Source organism: Xiphophorus couchianus, chromosome 12, assembly GCF_001444195.1.
Source record: "Xiphophorus couchianus chromosome 12, X_couchianus-1.0, whole genome shotgun sequence".
Classification (NCBI taxonomy): Eukaryota; Metazoa; Chordata; class Actinopteri; order Cyprinodontiformes; family Poeciliidae; genus Xiphophorus; species Xiphophorus couchianus.
The window spans coordinates 2100416-2116556 of NC_040239.1; the positions used below are offsets into that span (position 1 = coordinate 2100416).

Here is a 16141-nt window from a genome sequence, read left to right on the forward strand (position 1 = left end):
CCAAGACTGCGGTTTTAAACATAAAATAAACTGAAGGATTAAGAACAAATTATTTATTTTTAATTGTAGAAACTTTAGTAGCTTTCAGATTATAATCATCTAGAACTAAAGCAGATAAAGTAGGAGATGATACGAATTATGTCCTGTATGCTGATCTGGATAAAATGGACAAGTTTTTTTTTTTTAAAGTCTGGCGTCTTGGATGGAGAGCAAAAAATTACGAAGATAATAAAATGTGTCTACAATTTTGCACATTTCTCCTCCTCATATGTCAAGGCAACTTTTTAGTTGCTTTGACATATGTTTATTGAGTTTTTTGCTGCAGGTAACAGAACCGTCTCCTTTCAGGTCCAAAGATCCGATGAAACTGATTCTGTCTTCACACATCAACATTTTAAAGTGCAAACTGAATCCCCATACAGAGGTTCTTATTTGCAGCAGAACAGGAAGAAAAAGTGACCAACAAAGACAGAAATTCATGGTTGCACACAAAGACATCCTCTGTAGCTCCTGCAGGATTCAATGAGCTGCAAACAGACGACAGACAGAGCAGCGTCCAGAAATCCATCATTCTCAGCAAACATCTGAACATATCGCTGGTTAAGGAATAATGTGTCTAACAGTAAGTTGTACTAAACTCCTGTCGTCTGCTAAAAAATAAAACATTTTGTAAATCAGTTCATAATGTTCCTGTTTTTATTGAACAGTTCTTAGTTCCAGTTTTAATCCCTTCTCTAACTGGATGATGGTTCAGTTCTTTCAGATTAAACGTTTGGAGGCGTTCTGCTGAAACAACCAAACATCAGATTTTTATTTCCATTTTCTCAGCGGAAATACTTGAGGAACATTGGTTTGAGTTTCTGGAGCTCGGTGTTGTTGGTCTGCATCTTCTGCTGCAGGCTGCTGGAGTTCAGCAGCGCCTCGTGGGCCTGGTCGAACAGTTTCACTCCCAGCTCCTTCTTCACGCGTTCCCTCCAAGCTGTCAGCTTGGGCCGGCCGTCCAGGCCGTCCACGCCGGCTCCCAGAGGCTGCAGACATCAGGAAGAGGCGTCACAAGCAGGAAACGCTGTCATGGCCGTCATTTAGCAGTTTAATTAGAAATAAAAACACCTTTTGCATTCATCTAAATGTATGTAATCTTTAGTTTCCCTCCAGTAAATTGCTACATTTAAATAATTTAACTGGATTTTAATTATCTAATAATTATTCTTTTAATCAAAGCATCAATGACTGATATAGAAAACTTATAAGATTTTATTAAATGTATCTCAGAAAATACATTTCTGAGTAAAAAAGTTTAGGAAATCACAAATTCTTTTTTCTTCCAGTTCAAAATCATGTGTAACTTAAGATCTTAATGATTAATAACAATTAATCATTAATTAATCATTTTGATTTATTTGATCAAAATGGACAAGAAATATGGAGAACCTTTCCATTCAATATTAAATAAATAGTTATTAATAAATTATTAATAAATATTCCATGAAATAAATAAATAAATGTCCCCATAAAATAGAACAAAAATATTTTTTTACTTATTTTATTTATTTCAATATTTATTCATTTCAAAATGTAATTACTATTTAATGATTTATTAATAACAGTATTTTTTTGTTTTTTTGAATGGAAACTCCATGGATAAATATTGTTTGCTAAAAAATAAATAAATAATGAAAACAGTTTTTATGTGAGTTTTACTTTTAACTGACTTTTTCTGAAATGTTTTTCTTGTTCTTGTGTTTCTGTTTTCTTGTTGCAAACCTGAAGTTTGAAGCAACAGTAAAAAAAAAAAGATTTGATTTATTTTTAGGTTTTTAGCATCATTTAGTTCTTTTGAAATAATCTTTGTAATTATAAGTTGTGGAGGTTTAACACTAACTGTAAGAGTTTATTACAGTCAGAATCCTTTAGAAAACATTTTTCTTTGGAAAAGATGCAATTAAATTTGTTTATATGTTTTTGTTTTTCTAAAAGTATATCAATAATAATGCATTTTTAAACAGAGGAAATCAGCTCTGATATGAAAAAACACATGAAAGGCTGGAGGAAGCAGCAGTTTGATGTGAGCCAGGTGGAGCGGCTGCAGCTCCAGGTGGAGCAGCTTCAGGTGGAGCAGCTTCAGGTGGAGCAGCTTCAGGTGGAGCAGCTCCAGGTGGAGCAGCTTCAGGTGGAGCAGCTCCAGGTGGAGCGGCTGCAGCTCTAGGTGGAGTGGCTGCTGGTGGAGCAGCTTCAGGTGGAGTGGCTGCAGGTGGAGCGGCACCAGAAGTAACAGCAGCAGCAGCAGCAGCAGCAGCAGCAGCAGCAGCAGCAGCAGCAGGTAACCAGGTGTTCGTATCATTACCTGCATGACCTCCACCACGGCCGCCACATCCGCCACAGAGATCTTGTTCCCGACAATGAACGGCTTGTCCTGGAGGAATTTCTCCTCCAGCAGGTCGAGGGATTGCTTCATGTCCTCCAGAGAGGTGTCCAGCTTCTCCTTCGGGGCCTCGGCGCCCATGATGAACGGATACAGAGTCTGACCACAGAAATCATTAGTGAGGCCCTGCTGAAAGCTGCAGCAGGTAAAACATGAACTACTAAAATAAAAACCATTAATCTGAAAGTTCATCTTACAGTTGTAATACCTGCAGCACTGATGCTGTTACTGATGCTGTGGTTATAAGATTTACTCTGTTTTTAAACATAAAGTCTTTTTCTTTGCCATCAGCTGAATTACTTTTCCCATCCACAAGTCGATAACTGACAGAGCGATATTTATATATTACTACCAACTTGGTCATTTTAATCTGAATTGATAACTTTGCTAATTAATGCCTCTTGTAATTTTTATTAGTTTTCAATGATGCAAAACATCCAATTTGCAGTTTTTGACATTTAGCATCATTTTATCTTTACTGAGTAACAACTGTTTTTTAAACAAATATGCATAAGTAGCTGCAGTCAGACATGTTCCTATGACTTTAGCACAACATAAAGGAACAAAGTAAACATGAAGTTATTAACAGTGTAATGATCAGCGGCTGCAGCGTGGGGCTGATCTGGGACACGAACCCTGAACAGGAAAACCTTTGAGCAGTGAGACCGGAGGTTCAGGTGCTGCCAGGACAAGTATTCATTAACACGAGCTCGCTGCTGCAGCTCCGCTGGAAACCAGTGATCAGCCAGCGAACATTTCTGCACCAGGTACTGCAGGATCGCAATGCTGCAACACACACACACACACACACACACACACACACACACACACACACACACACACACACACACACACACACAGTCAGTGCATCAGGCATGTTCATTAAGACCTAAAGACATGAAAAACATCTGACACATACTGTAATCTGTCTGAACAAAGAAGGTTTGTCTGTTTCCTCCACCATTAATTATACTGAAGTATTAATACATTCAATACTTCAAGTTAATTTAACTCGCATGCAGGTAAAAAGCAGTCAAGTCCTTAATAACTGATTCTCATGTCTGATTTATTTATTATCTATATAAATTATCAAATTGTGAATTAAAATTCTAAATAAGTCAAAAGAAACAAGCCTAATTTTTAAAGCTGAAGCTTTGTGACCCAGTCTGTCGGATGAAACATCTGTGAAGGATTAATGAACCTGTGCTTCAAACTTTAAATTAATTTCATTTGCATTGTTTTATTATTATTTATTATGAATATTTAGCAGCACGGATTCACTGTCTACTGCAGATATACTGAACAAAAATGATTTTTCACAATCAAGTGAAAGTGATTTAAGCCACCAGATTTGGACCTGAATAACAGATAAACAAAAAAATGACATTAAATAAATAATCTGTACAACGAGTTGCAAAAGTTTTCCTGCAACATTTATTCAGCTGCCAATCTGTGCAGAAGTTCAAAACAAGAAACAAAGAAAAGTTGCAAAATAACTAAAACCTGTCAGTAAATCTTCATTAGAAACAGTTTCTAAGTGTTTGTTTTATTCTTGTTTGATGTTTTAGGGGCATCAGTGGCCGTTTTGCAGTATTTAAAACAGGAAATGGGCAGAGAGCGAGGAGGGGAAGTTCCCAGCGCCGGGTTTGGACCTCAGAGTCTGATTGTGAGGCGCCGCTGCTGCACCACAAACCGCGTTGTTTGTTTTATTAGAGTAAAATGCAAAAAGCCTCAAAGTAAATATCTGAACTTACTGACCGGAGAATCTAAACAGTTCAGGACGGAGATAAGAGTTTAGATTCAAAGACAAACAAACTGGTCTATTACTGGATAATTACAAAACCTCAGGCAGATTTATGGAATGTGAATAAAAATATTGGTATTTATAAGATCCTTGATTCACTCCACATGTTTTATTTTATTTTTCTGTTTTAAAGCTCTGCTGGACGACTGAGAATAAGACACCAGTCTGAGTTCTCCAGGGAAGTTCTGCTTCCTGTTCTGGATCTGAACGTTAAATATGAAACAGCTGCTTTAGTTTAACTCTGTGTGTCTTTACATTCCTCAGCTGGAATGCAAATACACACACACTGTTCTTAGAAAGTGAAATACTTTCTGAGAACAGAAATCTGAGGGGAAATGTAACTGGATGAGTTTCAGTTCAGACCGAACTGCTGCAGCGTCTCGTCTACCTCTCTGTCAGAACGAAGCTGCCGTCCTTCAGAACCGGAACCTTCCTCACCACACTGAGTTTTCCAAACTCCTCAGTGTACTGCTGCCCTGAAACAAAAACACAAACCAAATCACATCCGACTGCAGCCAAAATACACCCAACAGATGCTTAAAATGCAGAAAAGTGACCAGAATCCAAACATCAAACTAACTTTTACTCCTCTGATATGATTTTTAACTTTATTTTCCATTTGGAAAAAAGTTTGTCATCATTAGAGAAGCAGAGCTGGACCGTCTGGCCATGGAGGAGTTAAAGTAACTTCAGCTCGCTGCGTGGGAGCTGAGAGTTCTGGGTGAAACGTAAAAACACTAACGGCTCACCAGAGCCTCCTTTTCCTGAGACCAGAACCGAGTCGTCAACTCAAAGATATTCAGCACAAAGTTCAACTGACTGATAATTTCCAGACAAAGAAATCCTTTGCAGTTTAGCGGAGCTGCAGCTCAGTTTGTATCTGGCCGCTCCGTGTTTGTGTCTTCAGCTGACCTCATCCTGTAACTCACCTGCCGAAAGCTCCACCAGCTTGAAGGCGTAAGGGATCTTGAGCGCCTCGGCGAACAGGTAGACGGCGCGGCACGGCGGGGAAACCAGGTCCAGATAGATCTCCATGGTGCTGAGCGGCTGCTGATGCTTCCTCTGCTCCGGCCGCGCCTGTTATCCCGGTGCCGGGAGCCCCGCCCCTCCTCGCTGGGCGACGCGCTGATTTCTAAACGGCGCCGACAGTTCAAAGTATACAAGCCGTCTGGTCTGACCTTTGACCTTGGCTTAGTCCCACATTTTGTAAACACTGCGGAGATAATCACGTTTTTATCTGCTGTGACGGGCCTCTGTGTGCAGACTGTGCTGCCTTTCATGACCAGTTTACAGAAGTAATTAGAGGTTTTTGTTGGAGACATTATGAAGGGGAAGATCATGTTGTTGCAGCCTGGAGCGCCCAGAGAGGGGCTTAAGGTTAATGACGGAGAATGTTTCCCACCTGATTAACAGACGCTCTCATTAGTTCGTTCATGGTCAGAACCCTGAAGACGATCTGTGGGACTGGGCTGCTGCAGCTGGTGGTACTGGCTGTACTGGGTCAGACTGTCTCTGCAGGACTTCCAGTGATTTCTATTATAAACAGATTTTATTTCTCATTATCCTGCAAACTGAGTTTCATTATTTATTCTCCAGTATGTTGTTTTATTTCATTTCTTGTCTGAATAATCAAAGCAAACAAAGCAATACTACCAAAGAACATGAAATTCTGTTTTTTAATTAAAATATTTAACAAAGTAATAAAAGAAATGTAAAGTTATGCAGTCAAGTTGTAGCAGTTTTTATCTCATTTTAGTTTTCCTCTAACCAATGTGTTTGTTTTTAGTCAAACTCTAAATAAATGTCACATTAAAGATGAAAGAAGTTTTAAAATGTCAGAAAAATCTGATCATTTAACAACAGCATTCATTCATTCATTCATTTATTCATTCATTCATTCAGGGCATGAACGTCTTACTAATGTTTGGCTTTTAATGATTTACTGAAGCAATTTCTTGTTGATGAGCCAATTAAACTAAACCCAGTAACTAAAAGACAGTTAAGCCTAAAACATTAAATGTGCTACAAATAGCATTTAGTATAAGGTTGGTTTAAAAAACGGACCCGGCTGTCCGGGGCCAATCCATAGGATGGAGACCGGGGCCATTCCAGAAGCTTAATGTAATCCTCTTTCATCCGACATAAAGCTGTTTTAATGTGTGTTTGGGATTATTGTCCCTTCAGAATATGGCTGGGAAAACGTGACATGTGCTCCAATCAGCTGCTATATCACAACCTGTTTATTTTTTAAATCATTTTCTCATTTAAGTCGCGTTTAGATTCTCGTCCTAATAAATGAAGTGATGAGGAACTGAAGGTGGAGCAGATTCTGTCTACAGATTCAAACCTGCAGAAACAAAATGGATGGAACATTTATTGGACCTGCGACTCGTTAAACCGTTCCTGCTTACGGCCCGGCGGAGCCGGTACCAGTCTGTGACTGCAGAGGAGTCGGGTCAGTCGGGTCAGACGGAGCCAGACGGGTCGGAACCAGACGGGTTCATATTTCTGATGGACACAGAAAACAACTGCATCAACAACAAATTCAAGGTGACATTTTGAATAAAACTGCAGAGTAAAACCTTTTTGCCCCGGGGGCAAAAACTGGCAAATTTTAACTGCCACAAACTTCATTAAATAAAAAGTGCAAAAATTATTTTACTGTGATTTTTTTTGTTTTAGTTTTACCTGCTCAACAATAAGCAAAACTTTCACGAAATCTGTATTTTACTAAATATCCAAAACATAAAATCTTTGGACTGTTGCACAAGAAAAACTGACAATTTCCCAAGTTTTTGGAAAATCAATTATTTTCTTTCCCATTTTTTTCAACTTTTCTTAACTTCAGGTCAGGGGCCGAACACAATCACTTCAAAGGCCACAAATGGCCCGCGCGCCACACTTTGAACACTCATGGCATAAAACATCTGGTTTGTTTAAACAACCTGAGCTGTGACTGCTACTGTCTGTTAGCATGGGAGCTAACGGCGGTTTGGACCGGAGCGGTAAGCTCAGCAATCCCCAAACATTTATCAAGTAATCAGCATATTTTGAGCTTTTTCTCTGACTCTGACCCACATTCTCTGCATCATTCGGTGCTAAAACTACCTGCTACAGGTGAAGACAGAGGATTCTGGTACCTGGAACTGAATGGGTAACAGGAGTGCCGTTTCCGGACTCCTCTGGGGTTATTACGGAAGCTGCTGGCGGTCGGCTCGGGGTTCTGCGGCGCTGCTCGGTCCAGGATCTCCACCAGCCTCTGGATCTTCCACTGAGCCACAGACATGTCATCCTTACCCTGCAGAGGACAAACACCCAGAGGTGGAAACAGCTGGCAGCGCCTTTTAACATGTAAAACACAAATATACTTCAGAATCCGCCAGCTAGCTGCCTCAGGGTCTGACCTTTGACCTCTTACAAACAAACGTCCATGAGCAGCGTGTTTGTTAGTGATGCTCCGCCTGATAAAGTTGTTTACTCAGGGAGAAACACAAAACTCTGCAGAATTTCAGCAAATCATTCAACTATGAATTAAAGTGCAAATCCATGTGAACAAACGTGGAAAATAAGTGAAATAATATAAAAGTAGAACTTTTTAAAAATTATTAAGAATTACTACATCTTGCTGAAATGTGACTTGTAAGTTAGATTTGTCAAATTTTAAGTGTATTTATATATTTGCACTAAAATGCAGACCAAAAATACTTGGTGAGATTTAGTGTTTTTGCAATGCTGAAGGAGGACGAGTTGAAGGATCTGGGGTCAAAGGTCAAAAATGGAGGACAGGAGAAGGGAGAGCAGGAAGGACGGAGGGATGATCTGTGACAGAAGGAGAGCTGATGGAGATGGCAGCACCATCAGATGTTTATTTATGAGGAGGAACAAAACAGGAGACAGCTGTGGCGCCCCCTACAGGGAGCTGCTGAAAGGATAAAAGTTTTATTTCTCAAACGTTAATCCAGACAGACAAGTCTGCGTGTTTTATTGGAAATGAGTTTTAGAGGCAGGATTTCAAAACTGAATCTTTATTTATGCGACACAACAACCTCTGGCTCTAACTGCTCTGGATCCTCAGCCTGTTATTTTACTCTGCAGCAGAAAAAGCAGCGTTGGAGCGAAGAGTTAAGATGTTTCATTAAGACTGGGGCTGGAAAACGCATCACACTGTAAGCGTTTCATATCGATCAATATCAATAATTATTGATTAGGTTTGTCTTAAATATCTGAAATGTGACCTTCCTGTTTTATCCACAGTTGTCACAAAACGTTGCTTGTTGTTTATTTTTAAGCAGGTAAAGTTTTTTCTCTGCCTACATCCCCCAGAATGCTGTGCGGTTCTGGATCGGAGTTCAGAGAAATTACTGAAAATTCTGTCAGACTCATTTTCTATTGATAATGATGATGCGTTGATTGTTACTGATTTATTGTCCAGCCTGATTTCGCTGCAGCCGGACCAGGAAACCGGACCAGGAAACCGGACCAGGAAACCGGACCAGGAAACCGGACCAGTGATTTTATTTTCAGCAGTGAAAGGAAATAAATGAGGTCCAGCAGTTTTAACTGTAATGTTTTCTTTTTCCTCAGTTTTAATCTAAAACAGATTCGTCATTAATAAGATCAATGATCACTGAAACCATAATGATCAGCTGTTAACATGTTTTTGTTTTATCTGTATTATTATTTTTTTACTACAAAGTGAAACAAAAACATGAATATTTTTCCTCCGGCTGTAAAGTGGCGCCCCCTCCAGGTTCCTGTTCTCCTCCTCTGGTTCTGGACCGAAGGTTCTGGACGTTCGGGTCTCTGCAGGGCAGCATGAAGCAGCTTCTCGTGTTTTTACCTCCAGGATGTGCTTCAGGATGACCTTTGCTTCGTCCTTCACTCCCTCCAGCTGCCTCCTCCTGATCGTCTCCTTCTCCAGCTCCTTCTCCAGCCGCTGCATGTCGCCCACTCTCTGCTGGAAGTCCTGATGCACTTTGTTGACCTGCTGGCTGGAACAGAACCAGAACAGATTTTTTTAAAGTTTGGTTATGAAACATTTAGGCCTGCAAACCCTGAAATCAGCTCAACACCAGGCTTGCATCTGAGAGCCTGCAGGCTTCATGGATCACTAAAGGAACATTTAAACGTTAAAAAACGATAAGATCAGGAGGGGAAATAAACATCCCTGAGGTATCCCACCCGTCAGACAAGCTAATAAAACATCATGCATTAGTTGGGTAAGATAATCACAACCGTTTTGTGAGACATTAAAGGAAAAATATCACCAACATTTGCTGCTGAATGAAGTTTTTGGTATTGCAGGAGTTCTTATCAGCCAAGTTTAGTATAAGAATTATTAAGGCTTCAACTTTATTTAAGATTGCCAAAGAAATATTATACTGCAGGTTTTTTCTTAATGTTAGCATTAACTCCCATCAACATCATGCAAAACAACTATTTATACATTTTCCTTTTCTTTTAAACCTTAAATGCCAGTTTTGGTGTTTTTAAATTCCTCTTCAATAAAAATGTTGTACATAAATGACAAAAATGCTCATTTTTATTGGTTTCTTAAAAATATACATCTATAATTCAAATGTCTTTAGAGAACAACGTGGAACCAAAATCTCGGTCAAAAAAAGCACATTTATTTCTTTTTGTTGGTTTGTTTCTGTCTCAAAAATCAACAGAATAATTATTTCTAATGCATTTCTAATTTGCTATCCCATGTTTGCATTTCTGTCCGTTGGTCAGAAAATCTCTAATTTAAAGATTGCCACAGAAATAGAACATGCTTAGATATTTATTTTCCACGTTTTATGAATTCAAATATCGGGTACAGGCCTCACAATGCAAATCAAATAGTCGTGAATTTTCTGATTTTCATCTTCTGATGTGATTTTAATGAAGGTTTTTTATCCGGTTACAGATCAGGGTCCAGTTGAGATACGTGTCAAAAACTGTCTGCAAAAGTGATTCTGATCAGTTTGTATCATTAAAAAGTCTCATAAAATGCAAGTAGATTGTTCAGAAAAAACATCCAGCTGCTATTAAAAACATTTTGAAAGGATTTAACATCTAGAGAATTAAAAAATAAAATCGTCATATCTGAGCTGTGAAAACAGATCCAACCTGAGAGCTTCAGTCTCAGTCAGACTGGCTTCCTGGTTCTTGATGCTTTCTTCTTTTTCCTGATGGAGCTCCAGGAACGTCTTCTTAAGAAGCTTCACATCCTGCAGAGAAGCACGACAGACGATGCCACAAACCAGAGATTCTGCTTCCATAATGAATAAAAAATGTTTTTAATGCAGCATTTCCTTCAGGCTGAAAACAGCAGGCGATGCCAGCTTGTCTCATTTCATCCAAAAAAAGAAAAAACACAATTCTGCTAAAAAACTCAGAAATTTTTAGATTCTTTTCAGAAATGTTCTAAAAAAAACAAGGAAACTTCTGTAATTGAAACATTGAAAATTTGCTTGAAAAATTAAAAATGTAAGATTATTTTCATACATTTTCTAGAAAAAACTTGGAAGTTTTTGAGTTTGAAAGGTTGAAAAATTGCAACAAAAAAAAAACTCAGGAATTTTGATATTAGGCTCATAAATTTTCTAGAAAAAAACAAGAAAATCTCTGAGTTTGAAAAATCAAACATTTGCTAGAAAAAACTAACATTTTAGGAATTAGCTCAAAGATTTTCTTGAAAAAACATGGACCTTTATGGATTTGAAAAGTCAAACAATTTGCTAGAAAAAGCCCAGAAATGTCCTCCTTTCTTCCTCCCTACCTAACCCGCCGTCGTTCATGTCTGACCTGCTCGTTGAAGTTTCTCAGGTGGCTCAGATAGGTGAGTTTCCTGCACAGCCCCCGGCCGGTGCAGGAAATGTTTTTCTGTTTCTTCTTCACGGCAGCGATCTCCTCCTTCAGAATCCCCTGCTCGCTCACCAGGAAGGTGGCGAGCTCGGTCTGCTCCAGGTGCAGCGCTCGGGCCGTCGCCAGCAGCTTGTTGGCTTCACAGTTCTCCGTGTGCTCCTTGTAGTCCTGGAAGTGCTGGATCAGCCTGCGGTCAGACAACAGCGACTCAGAGCCAGGAAGAGAAGAGCGTTAAATACTCCGTTTGCTGCGTTCTTTACGTTTCACACGCCAGCTCTGAGTTCCTCTTCAGCTGGGTAATAAAAGCGTCGTGCTCAGCTTTCTTCTTCAGAAGCTCCTCCTCTACTGATTCTATGTTAGGCACATGAGGCCTCAGCTCCATGATGCGCTCCTCGTTCTCCTCCAGAGTCACAGCTGGAGGAAAAACACAGCAGGGTGAACAGACAGACAGCTGAGGAGACGTGAAGAAAACAGCTCACTTCACTCCAACAGGAGAGGAAGATGTTAGTCTATGGCTTTCTAAGCAAATATGTTACAGTCACTTAAAACCTTTAAGCTGAAGGATTTCCTTTCATTTATTTAAATATTTAATGACAAAGAGAGTTGAATCTGTTCAAATCAGTTACAGTGGAGTGAAAAAGAAAAGGCAAAATGCTTGTTTCAAATAATAACTTCGTTAATTAAAGGAGAGAAGCATGGTGGAGGTAGTGTGATGATCTGGAGCAATCTGTTTGTAAACTTAACCTTAAACACTCTTGGGTTATACAGAGCAACATTGCAAGTCTACCTCTATATCACACAAAAATGGCCAAAATGAAGGTTTTAGAGTGGTCTAGTCAAAGTTCAAACTTGACTTCAGTTGAGATGCTGGAAAATACTGCAACAAAGGTGAATTAAAACAATTTTCCAAAGAACCAAAGTGGAGATTTTTAGCCAAGAAACAAGATGCTAAACACAAAATCTCCACTGTGAAGCATGGTGGTGGCAGCATCATGCTGTGGGAATGCTTCTTAACGGGAGACTAGAACAATTAGTTTCCGTCTGGAGGAGAACAGGGCGGACCACCCAAAGCATCTAAAGTTACACAAAAACTCATAAGTAAGTTTTCAGCAAGAAAAATCAGCTGGTAAAGTCAATAATTCATTAATTTTGATTAAGATGAAATAATCTTATTTCATTTACAACATGGGAAAATGTCTTACTATGAGTGAAATAATCTGCCAACAGAACCAGAACCTTTTCACCAATATTAAGGAATTACTGACTAAAAACAAGTTTCTGTATCTTGCTGAAATGTTAGTTAGTTTTGTCTTATTTCAAGTCCACTAAGATATTCGCACTGGAAACTAGACCAAAACTACCTGGTAAGATTTTGTGTTTTTGCAGTGATTATTTTGTAAAAACAATAGAAATGCTAAAACATGCTGGGTGTGAATATTTTTTAGATTTTCCTCAGTGCTGCTCTCTGTATAAACGCGGTGTCAGTCTCACTCTGCAGCTCTATCTCTGCCTGAACCTCGTCTATCTGCTCCTGCAGCTGCTGCTTCGTGATGCTGTGCTCCTGCTTCAGCGTCTCTCGGCTGCGTTTCCCCAGCAGGAGCCGCGTCTGCAGCTCCTCGCTCAGCTCATCCATGCGCTTCTCTTTCGCCGCCACAAAGCGTTTCAAACGCTCGGTCTTGTCCCTCTTGTCCTTCTCCAGCTGGTTGTAATTTGAGATCAGCTCTTGGTTCTGCTTGTCCAGCTCTTCGCTTGCCAGCTTAAATCTGCAGGACGAAGAGACGCGGGAAGCTGTTTCAGTTGGATGAGTTTTAGGAGAAACGACTCGTAAAACTGACTGACGGATGTTAATGAAGGTGAAATGTTGAGATGAGGAATGTTGTGAAACTGATGCAAAAAGTTTGGGCTGATGACCAAACCTGCCTTTACAGAAGCCTGATTGGTTCAAAACCTCATTTACGACCAGACATCCAGCCAATCAGAACGCAGTTTTGAGATAAATTCTTTAAACATACAACTCTGTGACGACAGGGGGCGCTGTTGGCACCTCATTGATTATTCCCTCAAACTGCTATGATCTTTCATCATGATCAATTTTGCTGGATGATAAATTATTCCAGACGTTATGGTGATAAACAGTAATATTGTTGTTTTGAGACTATTTTCAGGTAATATCATTTTAACAGCAAAATAATGGAAGAACACATTCTCAAAGATTAATAAACCTTAGATTCTGATGAATATTTAACACTGGAACTGGAAGACATTTTAAATATCCAAAATAAATAAACAAAACAAAAGAAAGAACAAATAAAGCGAATTATCAAGTCTCTGTAAACAAAACTGACCTTCAAAAAAGGAACTAGTTGACACCAAAGCACCAGACTGAAGACTTTTATCATCCAGTTTTTGGTAGAATTACATATTTATAGAATAAAATATAATTTAATTAGATAATGGAAGATAAAGAAAGTCACATGAAAATATTTTAACCACATTTAAATTACTTTGCTTTGTATGAAAGCCCAGTCAGATTTTCTGAAAACAGCTACCAGAATGCTGCGCTGTCTGTGTTACAGTCAGATGTGTTAACATGATAAACATCTGGAGTTAATATTTCATGGCCCCAAATAAAAGAACGGTGTCTGTTTCAATGACCTGATGCCAGGTTTTTGTTTATTACTATCAAAAACAGTTTACATTAAATTGTTAAATCAAAAGGTTTACAGTATACTGCTAAATATTAGGAAAACCCATTACAAGAAAATAATGTCAATAATAACTGTATGCCGATTAAAAATAAAAACTTTAATAATAACAAAAATGTCTATCTTTATTGAACTTGGAGTTGGAGGCCATAAAATAAATCAGTTCAAGCAGGGCTATTTCCCCTGCACTGCACTTTGGACATCCTTACAAATACATTAAAGATCTGTTGTCTTTGAATCAAACTTCCAGCAGTATTTAGTTTTTTTAACTTCAGAAAACTGAAAAACTGCTGAAACATTTAGTTTCTTTAAATCAAAACTGTAAAAATAATTTAATAATAGTTGGAACACCATTCATTTTAGTCTGTGGTCCAACTTATAACTTTCCTTCATTATACCAGTGCAATGTACTGTTTTCATGTCTTCATCATGTAAAAACACTGAATTGTCATTTTGCTAAAGTTTTTCACAAACTTACTTCTTTTACCCTTAAAATTGTCCAGCAAATATTGCAATGAAATATCAAACAGTCCTCTGGCAATGAGACATTAGTGATTTATCTGTGTATTTTAGTTAATGGCAGTGGACTTTTAAATGTTTTTATCCTCAACTAGCATAAACTGTCCAGTTGTCATAGCAACAACAACGCACTTCGAAGTGGCTGTTTATTGTGTTAGCATCATAAATTAGCTGAAACCCATTTCTTAGAGTTACTAAATCACTTAGGCTTTTATTTAAAGCAAAAATAAAACCCTCTGGAACATTTTTAGATAAAAAACAGTCTCACCTCTCAAGCTCCTCCTCCAAATACCGAATTTGAACCAAAAATAACGACCTCTCTTGCTCCTCAGCGCTGATCATTTCCGCCATGTTCTCCTCTTGTTCTTTAAACTCTCTTTATCGCTTTTATACACGTTGTTTGTGGTAAATTACTGCTCGAAACGGTACTTTGAACCCGGTTTAAACAGACAAACTGGGGAAAAAACCGTTGGTGTTCCCGATGGTGCCTTCAGGGAATGCTCTGAAATCTCGTTTCTCCAACAATGAAGCTTTGAGGCTACAACACATCATTTATGTTTTCAATACATCTGATTAATTTCTGCTGTGTGTATTTGTCTCCAGCAGGTGGTGCTGTGAGGACATCATGGTTAAAGTTTTCCTTCTCTTGTTCATCACAAAATCTTTCAAAGGGAATAATTTCTCCAAAACGTTGTTAGTGTAACACTGCGTAGTGATATCTCGAACTGTATCACCAGAAAATAAGAGGTCGTGGGTAGAGAAAGAGCAGACACTGAGCGGGAATAGCGTAGCTTTGCAGACTTTTATTCCACCGTCCAACCGAACAGCCTAACGTCTCCGCCCCCGAAGAGACTGGAGGAGAAAAAAAACAACCCCCGAAGAAGAAAGAAATATATCCTCTGGAAGGCACAGCGCCCCCACTCATCCATGCAACATCCCCAGCAAATAACCAATCTCACATAAAACCATATTAATTGAAAAGGAAGAATAAATCATCTTACATACTTCCCCCTCTTTAAATGAAATGTCCTCATTTCAAAATGAAGTTGTTACATAAAAAAATAATTTCACCAAAGCACAATCCTTCCAGACTGTCACATATCACCTGGGGGGGTTACAAAACCAAGGACACAAACTCACAATAAGACCTTTATAAAGAACAACGGTCAACATGTTTGGGTTTAACGGAACCAGTTTTTTTTTTTTTTTTTTACCCCCCCTGATAAGAACAACAACGATCATTTATCTCATAACAGCAGTCGCTGTGGCTTCCGCACAGTACGCCCATGCCTGGTAATAACTGCACCCCCAGAAGGCGGCAAGCTGGGGGGTGGTTGTGTAGGCTGATGGGAAATGAGTCCTGTTGGGTTCCTTGGTGAAGATGGCAACGACCTAGTGGTTCCTGATGTCTGGGCTGCCGCTGTTTGGCCAAAAAGCCAGGGCAATGAACCAGACAAAGCAGTATACCTCGGCAGTGTGTCCCTGTTTGGAGGAAATACAGACTGGGAGACATCTGTGGGTAATGTGTCTGTGGAGCTACGATAAGGTTTTAAACGATCATAGTGAATGACTCTGGTCGCAGCCTGAGGATATGTTACATCCACCAGCTTGTAAAGGAGCCCCTTTTCATCCACAGACACAACCTTAAATGGACCAGTCCAGTTTGGAGAAAGCTTTTGTCGTCGTGTGGTGGGGTCATCTATCCATACCAGATCACCATAAGCATAAGGCCTAAACCGTGTGTCCTTATTGTAATAGTACTCTCGTTTTTGTTTTTGTTCTTCGCGATGGAGAAGAACAGTCTCAAAAGCAGCGTCCATCCGTGTAGCCAGTTCTGAA

The 16141-nt window shown here is 39.3% G+C and overlaps 2 protein-coding genes and 1 long non-coding RNA gene across 5 annotated transcripts; 1 reads left to right on the forward strand and 2 right to left on the reverse strand.

Moving 5' to 3' along the window:
• Window positions 1–678: 678 nt before the first annotated feature.
• Window positions 679–5287, reverse strand: LOC114154717 (glutathione S-transferase theta-3-like). The gene is made up of 5 exons (XM_028034057.1): window positions 5156–5287; window positions 4615–4702; window positions 3058–3208; window positions 2345–2521; window positions 679–1028 (listed from the first exon to the last, which is right to left on the reverse strand). Exons 1-5 carry the CDS (start codon window positions 5259–5261, stop codon window positions 825–827), a joined length of 726 nt encoding a protein of 241 aa, XP_027889858.1. The 5' UTR covers window positions 5262–5287; the 3' UTR covers window positions 679–824.
• Window positions 5288–5324: 37 nt separating this feature from the next.
• LOC114154716 (cilia- and flagella-associated protein 157-like) lies at window positions 5325–14865 on the reverse strand. 3 transcript variants are annotated; one of them, XR_003597607.1, is made up of 10 exons: window positions 14571–14865; window positions 12570–12841; window positions 11339–11492; window positions 11019–11265; window positions 10341–10441; window positions 9067–9217; window positions 7367–7524; window positions 6609–6734; window positions 5629–5759; window positions 5325–5439 (listed from the first exon to the last, which is right to left on the reverse strand). XR_003597607.1 is itself a non-coding variant. In XM_028034056.1 (8 exons), the coding sequence occupies exons 1-8, from the start codon at window positions 14651–14653 to the stop codon at window positions 6692–6694; spliced, it is 1209 nt and encodes a 402-aa protein (XP_027889857.1). In that variant the 5' UTR covers window positions 14654–14864; the 3' UTR covers window positions 6583–6691. The 3 variants fall into 3 exon arrangements, 1 of the variants encoding a protein (XP_027889857.1); XR_003597606.1 differs by lacking the exon at window positions 5325–5439 and having other exon boundaries at window positions 5470–5759; XM_028034056.1 differs by lacking the exons at window positions 5325–5439; window positions 5629–5759 and having other exon boundaries at window positions 6583–6734; window positions 14571–14864.
• Window positions 7073–8784, forward strand: LOC114154718 (uncharacterized). The gene is made up of 4 exons (XR_003597608.1): window positions 7073–7231; window positions 7344–7577; window positions 8322–8392; window positions 8659–8784. It is a non-coding gene; the product is annotated as an uncharacterized LOC114154718 (long non-coding RNA).
• Window positions 14866–16141: the final 1276 nt, after the last annotated feature.